This window comes from Salmo salar, chromosome ssa11 (genome assembly GCF_905237065.1).
Source record: "Salmo salar chromosome ssa11, Ssal_v3.1, whole genome shotgun sequence".
Lineage (NCBI taxonomy): Eukaryota > Metazoa > Chordata > Actinopteri > Salmoniformes > Salmonidae > Salmo > Salmo salar.
This window is the reverse complement of record NC_059452.1, coordinates 27,304,012-27,323,864: the sequence shown is the minus strand read 5'-3', so window position 1 is coordinate 27,323,864 and position 19,853 is coordinate 27,304,012. Positions and strand designations below refer to the sequence as shown.

Here is a 19,853-nt window from a genome sequence, read left to right as displayed (position 1 = left end):
GAACATTTTCTCTCAGCCCCATGGCAGAAAATGTAAAACTGCTAAAAAAGGAAGTCGATGGCCCAAGGGCCCCAAATGCAGTAGTCCGGCCCTGATTACATTCACAGGACCCATATACCTACTCCTTCAAGATAACATTTCTTGTGGACTGGGGAAGAGTATCTAGGCCTTCTTTCCTCGCCTATGAATTGAGTATACTTCCAATGGATGTTGGAATAGGTATATTTTGGAAAGACAAAATAAAGAGTATATGTAAACCAGGGGTGCACAACTTTGGTTTGAGTGTGTCTTATTGACTGTTTCCACATGCGGAAACTGTTGGAGACAATAACATTTTAATGGTTTGTTGAGAGTGTTAAGCATGAAAAAGAAGCAGCATTGTGAAAATGCTAAAGACAGTTTATTAGTAGACACTCCAACCACCTGCAGAATGTCTTCCTGAAATACACCTTTTGATTGGCAGTGTAAAATAAGGCAAAGGGTTCCAGACCATGTACAGGTATTTATACACTTTTGCACCAACGATAAAACAGTTATACATTCACTTGTTACCGTAAATAGTTTTGATATATCTGTGTTGTACCCATAGACCCACATACTTACATTTCCAAGAAACCCCATAGAACAGGGTTGGTGAGTGAGGGAGCATTTTGTAGGTTAAAGTAACACCTATATTATGCTATTTAGCTTTGGAACAGAGTCTGGCTAACTATATAGAATCAGACTACCATCTAAACAACATATAGATTTTGGAACTGCAAAAGCCAACACACTACATTGACATAATCCTATAATATTTGCCATCATAAATATGTAATCTCTTTCTGTTTCTTCTTAAAAAATATATTAAAATCTCAATATAGTGTCTATATATAATTCAAATAATGTGCATTTCTTTGTAATTGGTCACATAGAGAAAGGCATCTCCCCCTGTGCTGTTTCCTTTTAGACACCCCCCTGGCTTGTCTGGGGTATTCATTCGGACTAGAGCTGCAGAGTAGAACACAATTGAATATGAGGATCATTCTACTTACTTATTAGAGGCCTATTCAGTTAAAAGCAGCAACCACGATTCAGGGACAAGTCGATAATATGACCTGACTTCACAACACAACAGCATATGCAATTGAGTTTCTTTCTGTTACACTATAACACTGTGTTACAGATGGATTTCACAAAGCCAACCAACCCAGCGTTCTAGCAGCCAGGGAAGAGTCATGTTTCTGACCAATCCAGGAAACTGTGTTTGATTGGCCCCAAGTGTGCTTGCCTCTCCCTGCCTTCCCACTGTGCAGAATAGCTGTGGTACTCTACTGTGGAGATATAAATTAGTGTTGTTCATAGGAGGTAAAAGAGGATATTTTGAAATACTGCTCCAATTGCTGGCTTCTCTGAACACTAGCTTTCTCACACAGATCCTACAACCCATAGCCTGTACAGTTTGTGGGACAGTAGATTATGTGTTATTATGGGTTGTGTAAGTTGTTACCCTGTTGAGAGATCTCATCGTAAAGCTGTCCTCACAGTTGTCTATCTTGTGTGGGACCTACGGTAGCAGGTCTGAGTGTGTCTGGGCTGTGGGCCAGGGCTCACTCCTCCTCAGAGCCATGAAAATAGATCAAAGCAGCAGCTCCAGTTGTTCTCTCTCACACATGTCTCGCTCTCTGTCACGCACGCACGCACGCACGCACGCACGCACGCACGCACGCACACACACACACACACACACACACACACACACACACACACACACACAGAGAGATGGGTAGGATAAGCTGCTTTGCGACTTTGTCAGTGTCAGTATAAGAGATGGTGTCAGTGTTCTGCTCTCTAACACTGCAGTGATATTTCACTGCAGGGGCATATTGGGTAATTAGGGAAAGATTGGAGTGGAATTTCTACGTGTCCATGTGTTAACCATCATGTTTTACAACAGGGGTGTCAAAGTCATTCCATGGAGGGTCGACTGTATGCTGGTTTTTGTTATTTCCTTTATATTTGTGTCGAATTAAGACCTAGACAACCAGGTGAGGGGAGTTCCTAACTAATCAATGACCTTCATTGATCAGTCAAGTACAAGGGAGGAGCAAAACCCTGCAGACACTTGGCCCTCCATGGAATGAGTTTGACACGTGTTTTACAGGGTCTGATGTACAGGGGGACCCAAGAGGCCTAAATATAGTCAGATATTCTCTACACACACTCACCATATAATTACTGAAATAACAATCAGTGATATCAGAAATGAAAATCCCCACAAAGAAGCAGTGAATATATCCATTATAGAAATACATAGAAAAATATATATAGTCATCTGAATGCCCTTTGTACAGTTTTTAAATATTAGTGTCAGAAAAAGCCTTGATGACAATGATGAGGATGTGTATTCTAAAGGGTAGTGGGATGGTGTGGTAAAGCAGTACTTAGGGATACTTAAGGGGGATGCTCCCCTATAAGACCGTCCAGACACACTCTCCAGCATAGTCAATAACTTTTTGGAGAATTTGAAAGAATTTGCTACACTAAGTGCAAAAAATGATAGGTGGGTACCACTTCACGCAACACATTTTAAAGCATTGAACTGTCTTTTCACGTCACTGACTGTGCGGTGATAAATTGTTTGTGAGTTCAATGTTTTGCTGTTAGCCACCGGTATTTAATACAGGACCACATTGACATGCCTGACCGAGACATTGTTTTCATGTGATGATCTTCTAGTAATACTTGTAAAAGGAAGTCATTTTTATGGTGCGCTCTTCCTCTTAAAGCCAGGGGAGATTTGAGGACTCAAACAGAGATTAGAGAGTCAATCAATACAAATCTTTAAAAGGTTTGGAGTAGTTAAACATAAGGTAGTCCATGTAATAAAAGTCATAAGCTCTCTGTCTCTCTGAAGTGCTGAGCTGTGCAAAGTAGCGATGGGTTAAATGAGTTGAAGTCCTCTCAGCCTTGGGGTTCCTGTCTTTAAAACTGGGGAAGGTGAGGTTATGTGGGGCACCAGTTCTACGTAGTAAGAAATTAGCCTCCTCCTCCATGGTCTCAAACTTGCCGATGAAGTTGTAGTCCAGCAGACAGGGGCTGCAGAGCTGGCTGGTAGGCTCCCAGTGAATGTCCATGCCCACAGGCCTGTGCACATCCAGCAGATACTGCATGAACTCCTGGAAGGTCACTCCGCTGCCTGTCCTGAGGGCCACCTTGGAGGCGTTTACCCTGTACTTGGAGATGATGGGCTTCCCGAATACAGGATGATAGTAGGTGTTGGGGTTCTCAAACTTGTCCCTGAAGGCGGACACCAGCCTCTCCAGGGGTTCGCGGACAAACAGGACTTTGGTGTAGGTCTCCAGGCGATGCGTGATGCCCTGGCGGTCGAAGCTGTCCAGCCTCTTGAGGTGGTTACCGTAGTGGACAGCGTCGTGTTTGATCTCGTGGGTGGACGACGCCAGGCCAGACAGCACCATGAGGATCCTCTTCCAGTTGGAGCAGCCCGCCTTGGGCACCTAAAGAGATAAGATTAGATTTAAAAAATACTTTATTCATTGGTTTTTCAAATCATTGCAGCCAGGATCACAGTCACAATGACAAAAATACACCAATAATCAATAAGTTGTAAAAATATAGATAGCAGTATATAACAGCAAAAATCAAAAGTCCAATAATCAATATGCAATAATCAGATCATCAATAGGCCCACCTCGCAGTACAGCAGCTTGTACTTGTCCTCCACATAGATCCGGGACACGTGGTGAGGTGTGATGGTCCTGGAGATGCTGCTCTTGTACTTAGCACAGACCTCCTTCATCAGCCTCCGCCGAGCTTCCTGGATGTGGGACAGTCTGTGCCATTGCCAGCTCTCCTCAGGAGAGTCCGGGGAACCCGAGGAGGACGAGGAGGAGTTGTGTGAGTTGTTAGAAACCACAGGGCTGGTTTTCAGAAGTTTCCTGTGGCGCTTGGTGACGCGCAGGGAGCCCATGTCCTGTTCCCTAGAGCCAGGGGTGGCTGAATGTCTGGTCCACTGGAAGGCAGGGAACTGCATGGGGGGGATGGGGCTGGTTAGGCCTTCCACAGCCAGTCTCTGGTCCTGGCCTGGGCTGACTCTCACACCCTCACTGTCCTGAGTACACAGCGCCTGATGGACAAAGATAACGCATCGACTTTACAAATGGCGCTGACAGATGTAAAATGTATGCAAGACTTGTACATCTGCATTGCTTGGTCTTTGGTGTTTTAGGCTGGCTTTCTGTATAAGCACTTAGTGACATCTGCTGATGTAAAAATGCTTTAGAAATACATTTGATTGATTTGGTGTTGATTATTATTTAAAATTCTCCGGCATTCAAAATGAATATGAGTTTATTCAGTGAAACACTCTTTATAGTGTTCCGTGAACTAATTCACCAACCCTCTTTTAAAAACCTTTGGTGGAATAGTTTTTTATCTATACGTTCCTGATTTCTGCAGTGCTCAGACTCAACACTTAGTGGTGCTGTTTCTCTACATCTTGACCAACTCTCCAACCTTTCCGATTGAAATGCCACACACTGTAAATGACTGGGTGAACGACCAATAAATAGAGCTCTAATGTCATATAAATGTCTTATAAACACTTAATGGGAAATCTAAATTCAAATCATCTACAGGCAGATTACCATGGTAAAATGGCCTGAGGCTATCATGCACTTTGAAATTTTATTTAAATTAAAAGCCATTATGGCGCCATAAAGCCAATAGATTGCATGTATAATCCTAATTGTACAACGGATAATGTGATGGGAGCCCATCATGAATTTGTGCTCATCTCCTATCTGACATCCATTGGATCAGATGCCCAGTACTCCCACCGACATCCCCTGGGAAACCTCCAAAGGAGGAAGGAGTAGTAGGAATGGTTCCCTGACCGTTTCATGTTGGGAAGCGGAGCAGGATCAGCCACAGTGTAGCCAGCCCACATCAGACACCCACATGCAGGACTCACACTAATGGAAGTCTCTCATCTCCATTGAGAGCAGGACACCAGAGCAAACTGAGGTCAGCGGGAGGAAAGAGAGGAACCAGAAGGAGCGTGCCTGACATAGCAACCAGCCGTGGCTGTGCTCTTTCTCCTGCAGCCTCAAAGCCTCCTAGTCTCACACTGAACCCCCTCGTCTCCTGGCTGGTATTACAGGAGGTGGTAGTCTGAGCCCTGGATGTGCCCCCCCCCCTCTCCTACAGCTACACACTGCCACAACCCCCTCATCTCCAGGCTGGTATTACAGTATCTAGTAGTCAGAGCCCTGGCTGTGCCCTCTCTCGCTTTCTCTCTCGCTCCTGCAGCCTCACACCAAGACCTCCACAGAGCCTTTATCCCCAGGCTCTCCCTGGGCTGGACCAACTCAGTAGCCTTGTGGTTAGAGTGTCCGCCCTGAGACTGGAAGTTTGGGAGTTCGATCCCCGGCCGAGTCATACCAAAGACTGTAAAAATGCGCCTCAGTCTGTTTGACACTCAGCATTAATGAGATAGATTGGGGGTAAGGCCCTGCAATAGACTAGCATCCTGTCCAGGGGTTGTACTTGTTCATCAAGCTGCCTCATGCTACAGAGACAGGCTTCTGCTCCTATGAGCCATTCCAGCTCGCATAAACCAAGACTACTTTACTCTCCATGGGCTGCAGAGAGCTGGCCCACCTCTGGCACACTGGGGGAGGCCTCAGGTCAGCCTCTCTACACTGATGTTATCAGACACAGAAACTGCACTGCCACTCAACACCATATTAGATTAAAAAAAACACATACACTTTCTCTCTGTTTGAAAGGAGGAGTAGTATTAAACAACGTACCTCTCTGGACTGCCGAGCTGTTCCTCTTAGCTTCACACCTGGGAAAAGAAGAGAGAGAGGGAGGGAGATAGAGAGGGGGAGGAAGGGAGGGAGAGAGAGAGAGTGAGCACTTAAGTAAACAAGACAACATGTTTAGTTATTGCTTGTTGAGGAGGAGAGGTAGTCCTTTGATGCATCAGACCCAGGTAATGGAGTGAATTCCTCCTGCTGTAATATCAGGTAGAAGGCCTGATGCTGACTCTCCCCTCCCCTCCCCTCCCCTCCCCTCTCCTCTCCTCTCCTCTCCTCTCCTCTCCTCTCCTCTCCTCCCTTACACACCAGCTGCTTTACACAGAGGGTGACACAGAGACAGGTAGCTATCTAGATCTATTTAAGTAATGAACCTGCAGCACCATGAAACGTTGGTAAATGAGTTGTGTTTTGATGGTCCTAGTTGTGGGGTGAGTAAGGAGTCTGAACAATTTGCTAGGTTGATTTCTTAGCAGGGTAGCTAGAAAAGATAGATTGGTTCTGCGACACAGAGAGGAATGTCTGAGCTGAGGGACAAACAGACAGACAGTTGGTGACGTGTCTATTGGCAGATGTGACTGAGCCAGTCAACCAGTGGGACAGGACAGACAGGCGTTGTGTTTAGTGTGTGTCCTCCAGCTGGACATCTCCTTTCCCGGGGTCCCCCATCCCATCCCCCGTCCCCCTCTCTCGTTGATGTGTAATCAGGCTGGATGCTCGGCGGATGGCTGTGCAGCTGCTGATGGGAGAGAGGCTCAGACACTTTTGCCTGAGTGGCCTGTCACTTCCAATCTACAGAGGGAAGTAATAGGAACCTGCAGAGTGAGGGGGCCCCAGATGTGGGTCACGGCCCACCACCCCCCTTAACTGGTGAGATCTGCAGGGCCCTTGTCTCCTCTAACACTTAGATACGTCTCAGAGGGGCTGAGAGAAAACCATACAACCATACAGCCAGATACAATGTTGTTTTAGATTAGTATGCACTGCAGAAGGGCTTGGGGGGTTGGTTGTTGTAGTGTCTGGGATTCTCTTTATTTCTCTGTAGCAGGTTTAGGGAGGTGATGGCACACAGTTTGACATTTTCTAATCTTGTTCAGCTGTCGGAGCCTTTTTTGATCTCCTAACCCTAATAATGGCTCAGTGCATCTTGTATGTCAGTTGACATTGTTGAATATAAAACACATGCATATCTAACAGGACACACCACACTATTACCAAGATAAAACTTCCACTACACACAGCAGTGCTAGGCTCTAATGGCACACACACACACACACACACACACACACACACACACACAGTAGCATCTTTCTTGGACTATCTCATCTAGATACATGCTTCACCATTGATCAGGAACCCCATCAGCCCAGTAATTGAAATCTCCTGAGGTCTAATAACTGCTTCCTGCTAAGTGCTGTTCTTGTCGGGAGCACTGTGTTGTCACTCACACTGCTCTGCTCACTAGCCTGGTACCAGATTTCTTTGTAATGTCTGGCCAACTCCTACTGTATAGTAATTGTCACGTTGTATGGGGTTGGCAAGACACCACAAACCGATCTGGGACCAGGCTTTTGTCCGTGATGTTGCTCACTGTCACAACCATAGCTTTATCCATAGAGAAACGGTTTAATAGTGTTCTATTTAATTATGTGGCTTTAATGTGCGGGATTATAGCCAGCTTTACCCCTTGCTGGATTCTCCTCAAATTAGTACAATCAGTAATTCCAATGTGCTCCTTGTTGGGTTCAATGCAAGTTCACTTTCTGTCTGTTGAATTGAATGCAGTTGAGTAAATTTCTTGACTTGATTGCAATTCAATTTCTGAATTGCATTGAATTTAGATGAAATTGACTTTGTGGATAGGTAAATGCATGTGTAATAGATAGCTATAAAAATCTGTCTTTCACTGATTTTTCCATTAAAAAGGAAATTCATCTTTGCCTTTACTGATACATTTTCTCTCTCTTTCCCCTAGTTTATCTGGTTCCCAATGCAGTCTGGGTGCTAGGCAATGCCCTGAATAGCATCATAATGCCTTATAGTAAAAAACTGTGTGTTTAGTTTCGTAAACAACATGTCTATACCATGAATTTGGTTGAAACTAATATATGTTGCTGTTTGACTGCAATTTCACCCTTAAAGAAACTATTCTATTGATTTTCTCCAGGCTGTGAAACAATGATCAATTGTTCAAATTTGCTTCCTTATGAGGTTCAGCAAATTCGCTTCTACAAGTTAGGAATTCACAAACTCCGCCAATGTGATGCAAGTAAAAAGTGTATTCATTTGTCTTTTATTTCTGTGTCACAAATTGCAGCAATAGTACAAAACCCAGGTGAATCAACTGAGCATGCAAGTCCCCATTGACTTAACATATTCATTGTGATGGATACCATAGCTGAAATATACTTCCTTTCATTCAATAACAATTTTCTCAGATCTTTTTATCTTCCATTACAGTAGCTGACATTGAGAGCAGATTGAAGGTGGATAATGGATATTAATGCATTGTTATGTGATGTCCTCAGATGCATTGCCTTCCTGCCTAACACCTTCAGAGAACAGTTTACATTCCCACACCCCCAACCTTCAGCTTCCCAAGGTTATCCTTTCAATACGGGCCCTGAATATCCATGTTTTATGTCTCAAGTTTTATTAGTCGTATGTACGGGATACGCATGGTATACATCGTCCAACGAAATGCTTACTTGCAGGTTCCTTCTCGAAAATGCAACAACAATAAGAAATAATCAAATATAAAAATACGAACATAAAGTAAATGGTTCAGTAGAATAGAAAAATTGCAATAAAAAAGGAAAGTGGAGCAAGACACGTGACCTCCTCAGCGTCGCCATGGTAATCATAATCTTAATCAATGTAGAACCAGGTCGGTGTTATTGTGGGAGTCATGAAAGCAAAGGTCATATCATTAGTGGGCTCCATTACCGCCTTTCCCTCTGAAAGACCTCTGTCTCTCTACGGCTCTCCTCCGATACCAACACACATCAAACGCTTCCTTCCTTCCCCCGATCGCTGCCACCACAGCCGCTCGCCTCATGCAAACGCAGCCGCGGCAGAGAGGAGCATGAGGGACAAAAACAAGGTGAAATAATGAGCTTGTTAAATGAAGGATCACTGCCATGGACACAGGGAGGAACTTTTTAAATGACCTATTCTTAACCAGAGGAAACTCAGGAGAGAGGCTGGAGGAAGACGGAGAGACTTAGTGTCCAGGCCCCCTCTAGGCCTGTGCCCACGGTGGGTAAAGAGCAGCACAGCCAGCAGCCACTAGCTTTTCATCAGTCATTCAGCTCACAGAGCCTGTAGTGTCTTAGCTCTTATGACTTTAGCAGTATAATAAGGAAGTCCCCGAATACAAGGAACTTGAGCTTCACATTTACTTAAGTAATTAGCAATACAAAGATTAACGTGGCGCAACACTGCGCATGACCAAGGGTGGACCCCCCACACACAGACACGCTCGTGCTTCCTCAACGTGTGGGAATACACACTCCATCTTTTACACTGACTAACTCTGACGTGGTTTAACAGCAGAAATCACTCCAGACAGTGGCATTAGGTTGTAAACTCTGGTCCATTGATGTTGCAGGTTGTAATAATAGATAAAAAAAGACGTTACATCATTCGGCAGCCAGTGGCAAAATCCTCTCCGTTTTGGATTGTGAGACCTGCAGCTGTGAAGGGTTGGTAATGAGTGAGTTCTGGTTTGTCTGTGGGCCTATTGGGTGGTCTGTTGGATGGCTCTTATGAAGCAGGATGGTGATTGGCTCTTATGACCCTGTAATTACACATCAGGTCAGTATGATCTCATCACCTTGGTCGATATTGGACAGTATTTAAAACTGCTTGATGGCACAGCTAGCTGTATGAGGGAAAAAATGAGATTTCCTGTATGGTGGAAGTCATGGGGAACTGATACAGGGGGATGACCGGTTATGGGCGGTAGAAGATATTCAGAGAATTTCAAATGGGGATATTTAACTTTCAAAAACAGAGAATGTGATAATGAAAATATAGCTAATCATGGCTGATCATATGTCTTATGATTCTGGTATAATTAAAAATAAGATATTTCCCGAGTGAGTAAGGCTAGACATTCTTCTGATACATGTTGAAAAAAATCGCAAATATGTTGCTAAATTCCTCTGACCTCCTGCATACCCACTCCTCCCTAATTTCCATCTAAACACAATTCCATTTCACAGGTCCTCAGAGGGTACATGTAAGGATAGTGTTATTATTGAACACATAAATTACATCATATATGCGCTGCATGACGCTGCAAATGTATTGGCTTTTATTCAACCTTTGATCCTAACTGAAGGTCAGAGATTGGACAGGATTGCAGGGGTCGTAGGCTACAATCTTATTAGTAGAAGTCTGAGGGCAGGCCAGCATGTATACAAACAGACTTCATTAATCAGCAGCCCAAGAAGCATAAATAACACATGGCTTGACTCATATGTCTCAGCTGTAAGAGTATAAGCTAAGCATATTGAATCACATCAATATTCAGTGGAATACAACTGAAAGCAGTGGAAGCTGAAAGAAAGCTATTTAAAATAAAGTTGGAGATGCCTGCTGCCTCCACATGAACATCTTCAGTATATTGTTTTCAGAGTAGTTGACTTTCATGCTCTGAGGCATTACAGCTGTTCTAGCCAAGGCATCACCACACTGCTGCTTATTAGTTTATAACAAGCTCAAGGTAAGGAAATGCAGGCAGTCCCTTCATATAGCTGATTTCCATGGAAACTGGGCGTAACAGTGTTATGCTGTATGTAGTCGGATGGGAGGGGGCGGTTGTGTTAATATCATGCAGAGTCGTCAGAGGCATGGTTGGTTGGCAGCTCGTGAAAGCAGAGATGTGTAAACAAATGCTACCTGTCAGCAGTGATCCACGGGTTAAATGAATTATCTGGGCTGAAGCCGCAGCACCAGCAGGCTTTAATTGGCACATATCTTATTAGGATGCTTGAGAAGCTCTTGACCTAACAGCAGAGCACGCACGCCACAGCAGCACACGCCTCAGAGCCCCTCCCCTCCCATATCGATGACAGCTCAGACAGGGTGCTGGAGGTTGTTATAAAAGTTCAGAAAGTGGAGCACTTTTTGCACGTAATGTTTTAAAAGTTGGCTGGTTCGCTGCCAGATATTAGGAGAGGGAAGGGAGGAAAGTCTGCAGGGAAACGGCTGGCTGCTCTCTTGCCTGTGTCTGTGGTGGAGGCAACAGACGGAGAGGAGGACTGAAGAGTGGAAGGTGAAAGAAGAGAGAAAAGCTAGATGGAAGAGAGAGAAACAGATAAGAGGGGGATATTGCCCTCGGTGTTTCCATGTGGTGTCTGTGTTCAGACTACACATTATCTCTGAGCCACTGGACCCTCTCTCCTCTCTGCCGTAGTTGAGATGCTCTGCTCTCTTCTCCTCCCTTTCCTCCTCTTCTCCTTTCCCTCCCTCCCTCCCTCCCTCCCTCCCTCCCTCCCTCCCTCCCTCCCTCCCTCCCTCCCTCCCTCCCTCCCTCCCTCTCCTCTCTCTCCTCTCTCTTCCTCCTCTCCTCTTGTATCTTCATTAACCAGTGGTGATCTACCTGCTGAATTCTATTTGCTGTGAGATAGGTAAATGGAATTGGCCCTGTCACTGTTTACCCTGGCCTCTCTTTTAAGTAAGCCCTGCTGTTTTCACTCACTCTGTGTTTTCCTGTCATTGGCCCCACTGATTACAGGCAGGCCTGATGAGGGTGGACATGTGAGTGGAGCTGTGGAACAGTGGGTGGAATGCTAAGTGAAATAGAATGCAGACGGGATAGCCCCGTCCTTGTATCTGTGGATAAGCTTCAATGCTTCTGCACTGACCACAGTTCAAGTCAGTAATCCTAGGAGGATGAGGAGTGGAGTGCCAAGGGTTACTATGGGTTATAAGGGGAAGATTGCTGTCTCTCAAAACAGGAGTAACAACCCACACTTTTGAAGGTGGAGGGGATTAGAGGAGATGCTGAAACAGCCTGATCGTATTGCTCCTTGACACTGACCTACACATGGGCATCGCTCAGATTGATTACCTGTCAACAGCAAACCTTGGAAGCTGTCTTTATGAGTTCAGCAGGAAGACAGGATAATGGCAACAGGAATGGTTGAGCTCGACACTTAGACTGCCTGACTTTTTCTGTGCTGTCGGAACCAAGCAAAACATTCATAACAAGCCCTGTAGACTCTGGGCTGCAACAATCACAACCTCAGCCTCCCCTTCAATAACACGCCAGGCCTCTATGGTAACTCCCCTTTAGCTTTAAGCCTCTCCTATTTTCTGCTATCTACCTTCCACCAGTCTCAGCCCTCTCCTATTTTCTCCTAGCTACCTTCCAGACCCTTACTTTACCTCTCCATGCTTGTATTCTACCTCTCCCCAGAGTGCCTCATCTCTCAAGTACCCCACCTTTGGCCTCCAGCCTTCAACCTATAATTTCTTCTCGCTTTGTGCTACATCTGGTTCACTCCAAAAACAAAACAACAGCAGCAGAAACAACAACAAACAACAACAACATACAACAACACTAATAGTACCTCCACTACTATTACTACTACTACTACTACCTCTACTACCTCCACTACCTCTACTACTACTACTACCTCTACTACTACCTCTACTATTACTACTACTACTACCTCTACTACCTCTACTACTCCCACTACTACTACCTCTACTACTACTACTACTACCTCCACTACCTCTACTACTATTACTACTACTACCTCTACTACTACCTCTACTATTATTAGTACTACTGCTACTACCTCCACTACCTCTACTACTACTACCTCTACTATTACTACTACTACTACCTCTACTACCACTACTACTGCTACTACTATTACTACTACTACTACTACCTCCACTACCTCTACTACTACTACCTCTACTATTACTACTACTACTACCTCTACTACCTCTACTACTACCACTACTACTACCTCTACTACTACTACCACTACTACCTCTACTACAATTACTACTACTACTACCTCTACTACTACTACCTCTACTATTACTACTACCTCTACTACCTCTACTACTACTATCTCTACTATTACTACTACTACTACTACTATTACCTCTACTACCTCTACTACTACTACCTCTACTACTACCACTACTACCTCTACTACTATTACTACTACTACCTCTACTACTACTACCTCTATTACCTCTACTACTACTACCTCTACTACCTCTACTAATACTACCTCTACTACCTCTACTACCTATATTACTACTACTACTACCTCTACTACTACTGCTACTGCTACTGCTACTACTACTATTACCTTTACTACCTCTACTACTACTACCTCTACTACCACTACTACTGCTACCACTACTACTACTACTACCTCTCCTACTATTACTACCACTACTACTACTACTACTACTACCTCTACTACAATTACTACTACTACTACCTCTACTACTACTACCTCTACTATTACTACTACCTCTACTACCTCTACTACTACTATCTCTACTATTACTACTACTACTACTACTATTACCTCTACTACCTCTACTACTACTACCTCTACTACTATTACTACTACTACCTCTACTACTACTACCTCTACTACCTCTACTACTACTACTACCTCTACTACTACTACCTCTACTACCTCTACTAATACTACCTCTACTACCTCTACTACCTATATTACTACTACTACTTCCTCTACTACCTCTACTACTACTACTACTACTACCTCTACTACATCTACTACTATTACCTCTACTACTGCTACCTCCACTACTACTACTACTACCTCTACTACTGCTACTACTACTATTACCTTTACTACCTCTACTACTACTACCTCTACTACCACTACTACTGCTACCACTACTACTACTACTACCTCTCCTACTATTACTACCACTACCACTACTACTACTACTACCTCTCCTACTATTACTACCACTACCACTACTACTACTACTACGACTACCTCGACTACAATTACTACTACTACTACCTCTACTACTACTACCTCTACTATTACTACTACCTCTACTACCTCTACTACTACTATCTCTACTATTACTACTACTACTACTACTATTACCTCTACTACCACTACTACTACTACCTCTACTACTACTACCTCTACTACTACCACTACTACCTCTACTACTATTACTACTACTACCTCTACTACTACTACTACTACTACCTCTACTACTACTACCTCTACTATTACTACTACCTCTACTACCTCTACTACTACTATCTCTACTATTACTACTACTACTACTACTACTATTACCTCTACTACCTCTACTACTACTACCTCTACTACTACTACCTCTACTACTACCACTACTACCTCTACTACTATTACTACTACTACCTCTACTACTACTACCTCTACTACCTCTACTACTACTACTACCTCTACTACTACTACCTCTACTACCTCTACTAATACTACCTCTACTACCTCTACTACCTATATTACTACTACTACTTCCTCTACTACCTCTACTACTACTACTACTACTACCTCTACTACATCTACTACTATTACCTCTACTACTGCTACCGCCACTACTACTACTACTACCTCTACTACTACCTCTACTACCTCTATTACTACTACTACTACCTATACTACTACTACCTATACTAATACTACTACTAGTACTACCACTACTACTACTTCCTCTACTACCTCTACTACTACTACTACTACTACTACTACCTCTACTACATCTGCTACTATTACCTCTACTACTGCTACCTCCACTACTACTACTACTACCTCTACTACTGCTACTACTACTATTACCTTTACTACCTCTACTACTACTACCTCTACTACCACTACTACTGCTACCACTACTACTACTACTACCTCTCCTACTATTACTACCACTACCACTACTACTACTACTACTACTACTACTACTACCTCTACTAGAATTACTACTACTACTACCTCTACTACTACTACCTCTACTATTACTACTACCTCTACTACTACTATCTCTACTATTACTACTACTACTACTACTACTATTACCTCTACTACCTCTACTACTACTACCTCTACTACTACCACTACTACCTCTAATACTACTACTACCTCTACTAGTACTACCTCTACTACCTCTACTAATACTACCTCTACTACCTCTACTACTACTACTACTACTACCTCTACTACCTCTACTACTATTACCTCTACTACTGCTACCGCCACTACTACTACTACTACCTCTACTACTACCTCTACTACCTCTATTACTACTACTACTACCTATACTACTACTACCTATACTAATACTACTACTAGTACTACCACTACCACTACTACCACTATCACTATCACTACTACTGCTACTGCTACTAATACTACTACTACTACTATTACCTTTACTACCTCTACTACTACTACCTCTCCTACTATTACTACCACTACCACTACTACTACTACTACTACTACTACTCTTACTACCTCTACTACTATTATTACTACTACTACTTCTACTACTAAAATGATGATGATAATAATACATAATTTTTTGGTGTTTTTCACAAAAGCAGCTCTACCTTCCTGTCTGATATTGATTGGGTGGCAACACTGTGTAGTGTTGTGTTGTGCTGTGCTGTGTCTGATACAGGCTGTAAGACAGGCTGGGCTGATCGTCACAGCATAGCAGCTATTACTCAGCTTCCTCCAGAGCTTTGTACTAATGAGAGCAGGGTGTGTTATGCCGCGCCACTCTGCTCCACACCACGGTGTCTGTCTCTCTGTCTGACTGATGCTCTCAAACGCCTGAAATAACTCTCCCACACGTCAGGTGGCTCGTGCCCCTGGGTCTCCAGAGCTGAGGTGTCACTGGGAGATGTGAAACACACACAGCTACTTGTGGATCCTGCTAGAGACGACATAGCCTTGCATACTGACTGCTACTGCCAGCACACTACAGTGCTGATGTACCTATGTAAGAGGAAACAAACCAAAAACAAAGCTCAGACACTAAGGCGTATAGTGAGTTACCTTAAATATGAGGGGAAAACAGCCTTGTAGAATCTGTCTGATCTGTCTGGGTCTGTCTGGGTCTGTCTGATCACTTGATCATTTAAAATGCTCAACCACCTTGTCTGCACACACATCCTGCCTGGCTCCACCCCTCTCCTCTCTCTCTTTGTGTCTCGCGTACCTTTCTGTCGGGAGGTGTGGGAAAGACGGGAGAGAGAGGTGCGGCTCGGCTCCCGGTGCTGGTAATTTGACAGCTAGCGGACTGGACATGCTGTAATTGGAATAATATTTACGTGTCACGCGTGACAGCCGAGGGATTTCTCCAATTTCTCCCTCCAACTCCAACAGGGGAGAGAGTCGGTGTGTCAAGCAGTAGTAAGAAAACACTCATGTTAAAGGCATGAATAGTGCAGATTTCACTAGATGTCTGGCTAAAGAGAACTGGGTTAATCAGACAAATGAGACATCTGGCCTTTTGTCAGATGTGTTTGTATCTGAGGCGGAGGGGGAATACTCTGTTGGACTGGACTGCTGCTGCCGATATGACTGGTCCAGATCGTGATGCTGCTGTGAAGAACATGCACAGTGCTGTTGGTTTCTGTTAGTTTAATGATTTCTGTTTAATGACCCCCCCTGTACTGTAAAAAATGTGCACACCGTCCCCCCTTATTGAATGACCTACAGTCATGGCTAAAAGTTTTGAGAATGACACAAATATTAATTTCCACAAAGTTTGCTGCTTCAGTGTCTTTAGATATTTTTGTCAGATGTTACTATGGGATACTGAAGTATAATTACAAGCATTTCATAAGTGTCAAAGGCTTTTATTCACAATTACATTAAGTTGATGCAAAGAGTCAATATTTGCAGTGTTGACCCTTCTTTTTCAAGACCTCTGCAATCCGCCCTGGCATGCTGTCAATTAACTTCTGGGCCACATCCTGACTGATGGCAGCCCATTCTTGCATAATCAATGCTTGGAGTTTGTCAGAATTTGTTTTTGTTTGTCCACCCGCCTCTTGAGGATTGACCAGAAGTTCTCAATGGGATTAAGGTCTGGGGAGTTTCCTGGCCATGGACTCAAAATATCGATGTTTTGTTCCCCCGAGCCACCTAGTTATCACTTTTGCCTTATGGCAAGGTGCTCCGTCATGCTGGAAAAGGCATTGTTCATCACCAAACTGTTCCTGGATGGTTGGGAGAAGTTGCTCTCGGACGATGAGTTGGTACCATTCTTTATTCATGGCTGTGTTCTTAGGCAAAATTGTGATTGAGCCCACTCCCTTGGCTGAGAAGCAACCCCACACATGAATGGTCTCAGGATGCTTTACTGTTGGCATGACAGGACTGATGGTAGCGCTCACCTTGTCTTCTCCAGACAAGCTTTTTTCCGGATGCCCCAAACAATCGGAAAAGGGATTCATCATAGAAAATGACTTTACCCCAGTCCTCAGCAGTCCAATCCCTGTACCTTTTGCAGAATATCAGTCTTTCCCTGATGTTTTTCCTGGAGAGAAGTGGCTTCTTTGCTGCCCTTCTTGACACCAGGCCATCCTCCAAAAGTCTTCGCCTCACTGTGCGTGCAGATGCACTCACACCTGCCTGCTGCCATTCCTGAGCAAGCTCTGTACTGGTGGTGCCCCGATCCCGCAGCTGAATCAACTTTAGGAGACGATCCTGGCACTTGCTGGACTTTCTTGGGCGCCCTGAAGCCTTCTTCACAACAATTGAACCGCTCTCCTTGAAGCTCTTGATGATCCGATAAATGGTTGATTTAGGTGCAATCTTACTGGCAGCAACATCCTTGCCTGTGAAGCCCTTTTTGTGCAAAGCAATGATGACGGCACGTGTTTCCTTGCAGGCAACCATGGTTGACAGAGGAAGAACAATGATTCCAAGCACCACCCTCCTTTTGAAGCTTCCAGTCTGTTATTCAAACTCAATCAGCATGACAGAGTGATCTCCAGCCTTGTCCTCATCAACATTCACACCTGTGTTAACGAGAGAATCACTGACATGATGTCAGCTGGTCCTTTTGTGGCATGGCTGAAATGCAGTGGAAATGTTTTTTGGGGATTCAGTTCATTTGCATGAAAAATAGGGACTTTGCAATTAATTGCAATTCATCTCTCTTCATAACATTCTGGAGTATATGCAAATTGCCATCATACAAACTGAGGCAGCAGACTTTGTGAAAATTAATATTTGTGTCATTCTCCAAACTTTTGGCCACATGTCACAACGTCTACAGAAGGTGGCGCCTCTCCTCGGTCGGGCTGTGCTCGGCAGTCGTCGTCGCCGGCCTATTAGCTGCCACCGATCCATGTCTCTGTGTCTGTTAGTTATGTCTGTTTAAATTCTGCACCTGTTCCTTGTTAGTCATTAGTGGGGGGTTATTTAGTTTGTCTGTTTCGTTTGTGTATTCGTGCGGGACTGTTAGGCTACGCCGCGTATTTTTGTTAGGCATTAGGGTTGCCGGGCTGCGCCCCGTCTGTGTGGACTTTGGAGCTGTCTCCTGGTTATTTTGTTTGTGCACCCTGCCTTGCTGCGGCAATATTTTCTTGTGGATTATTAAAACCTTTTTTGTTCAACGGACCTCAGTCTCCTGCGCTTGACTCTACCTCATCCTGCTATCTAGGATAGCGTGACACCACGACTGTATAACTCAAAATAATGTTTACAACTACTGAGCTCACTCTGCCTGCCTGTTTCATTACACTACGATCAGAACCGGCTGCAGACTGATCAGCTAGGGGGGAATCAGATGTTCAACATTTTGATGCTATATTTACAATTATATAAAATATATGCAACGAATTTTCCACCAACAGGTTTCTGTACCAATGCACCACACAACCAATAAGCAAAGCATACCGACTTTGGGGGCTTCAACATCATGGTTTGCGTTTGAAACACCACAATCAAATATACTATGCAAATCTCAACAGATTCATCCCTCCCTACCTTCTACCCAGTAAAGAAGACTTGGCTTGACAATCTCCGAACGTCATTAAACTTGTTGGTGTTTTGTAACAGATGTCTCTTCCCATTCATCAAATGGCGTGGCTGGTGCACAGTTTTGATGCTGGAATGATATTTTAGATGAACGTGTGCAGGTAAAACATTGTGAATGGTTGTGTTTATGCCACACATAAAAGGTAATACATTTGAAAAGTTAAATGACAAATATTTAGGCTATATTGAAGCGTTAGGTTCTAGGTGCGCAAGGAATAGCCGCTCGGATTGGAGAGGAGGCAGAGCGCACGTTAAACTTTCCTGAATAACTAGGCCTGCTGGGATCATATGTGGCCACATTATTATAGGACGACTTCATTTGGGATAATTATGATCCATAACAGACAGAGCATCTCAGTATCAGAAGTAAAAATACAGCCAGACTGGTACTGTGCCTTTTTAGACCTTATAGACTGTCAAAAGTCCAGCCACAACTGATTCAAATTGAATGAATGGAATGAAACATTCAAATCACAAGGTTTTTGAGCCGTTATTCAAATAGAATTTTCACTACAGTTTACAGCCTAGAGTAGAATTTTGTACTCACTTGAAAACAATAATGCAATTCTTCATTGCATGGTCTTGTTGTAGGCTAGTCTAGGTCATTTGATTGTCCCTAAACACGATCAATAGGGGAGCATTTTGATTTGCGTGTCTCATGTCTTCGCTGTTCTTTCATGCGCAATGATGCACCTGGCCTCTCCTCTGTCTATCAGCTATTCCTCTATGTTCTTGTACATTTCTATTGAAAATTGGTGCAGCTTTGAATGATTTTCTGTGTGGTATGATTGCTAGTTAGCCTATTGCAGATCTGGACAAACGATCCATCTACCACTATTGTCACTATGAATGGTGGATAGAGGGCAGGATAGACAGTTAGACTGGTAGACTATGTTGAGCTGTGGCATAGTTTGCATGCATAAGGGAAGTACCACAACACCTTGATATGGGAGGCGCATGCAAGATC

General features: G+C 43.8%; 1 protein-coding gene across 1 annotated transcript in view; it reads right to left on the bottom strand.

The window, feature by feature from the left end:
• Positions 1 to 482: 482 nt before the first annotated feature.
• Positions 483 to 19,853, bottom strand: part of LOC106562373 (carbohydrate sulfotransferase 8) — a 199,337-nt gene continuing 179,966 nt past the window's right edge. Inside the window, exons 3-5 of the mRNA XM_045689291.1 lie at positions 5,814 to 5,851; positions 3,692 to 4,126; positions 483 to 3,497 (exon numbers count right to left, since the gene is read on the bottom strand). Of these exons, the coding sequence (XP_045545247.1) occupies positions 2,811 to 3,497; positions 3,692 to 4,126; positions 5,814 to 5,851 (1,160 nt within the window). The 3' untranslated portion in view covers positions 483 to 2,810. The remainder of the gene's footprint in view (positions 3,498 to 3,691; positions 4,127 to 5,813; positions 5,852 to 19,853) is intronic.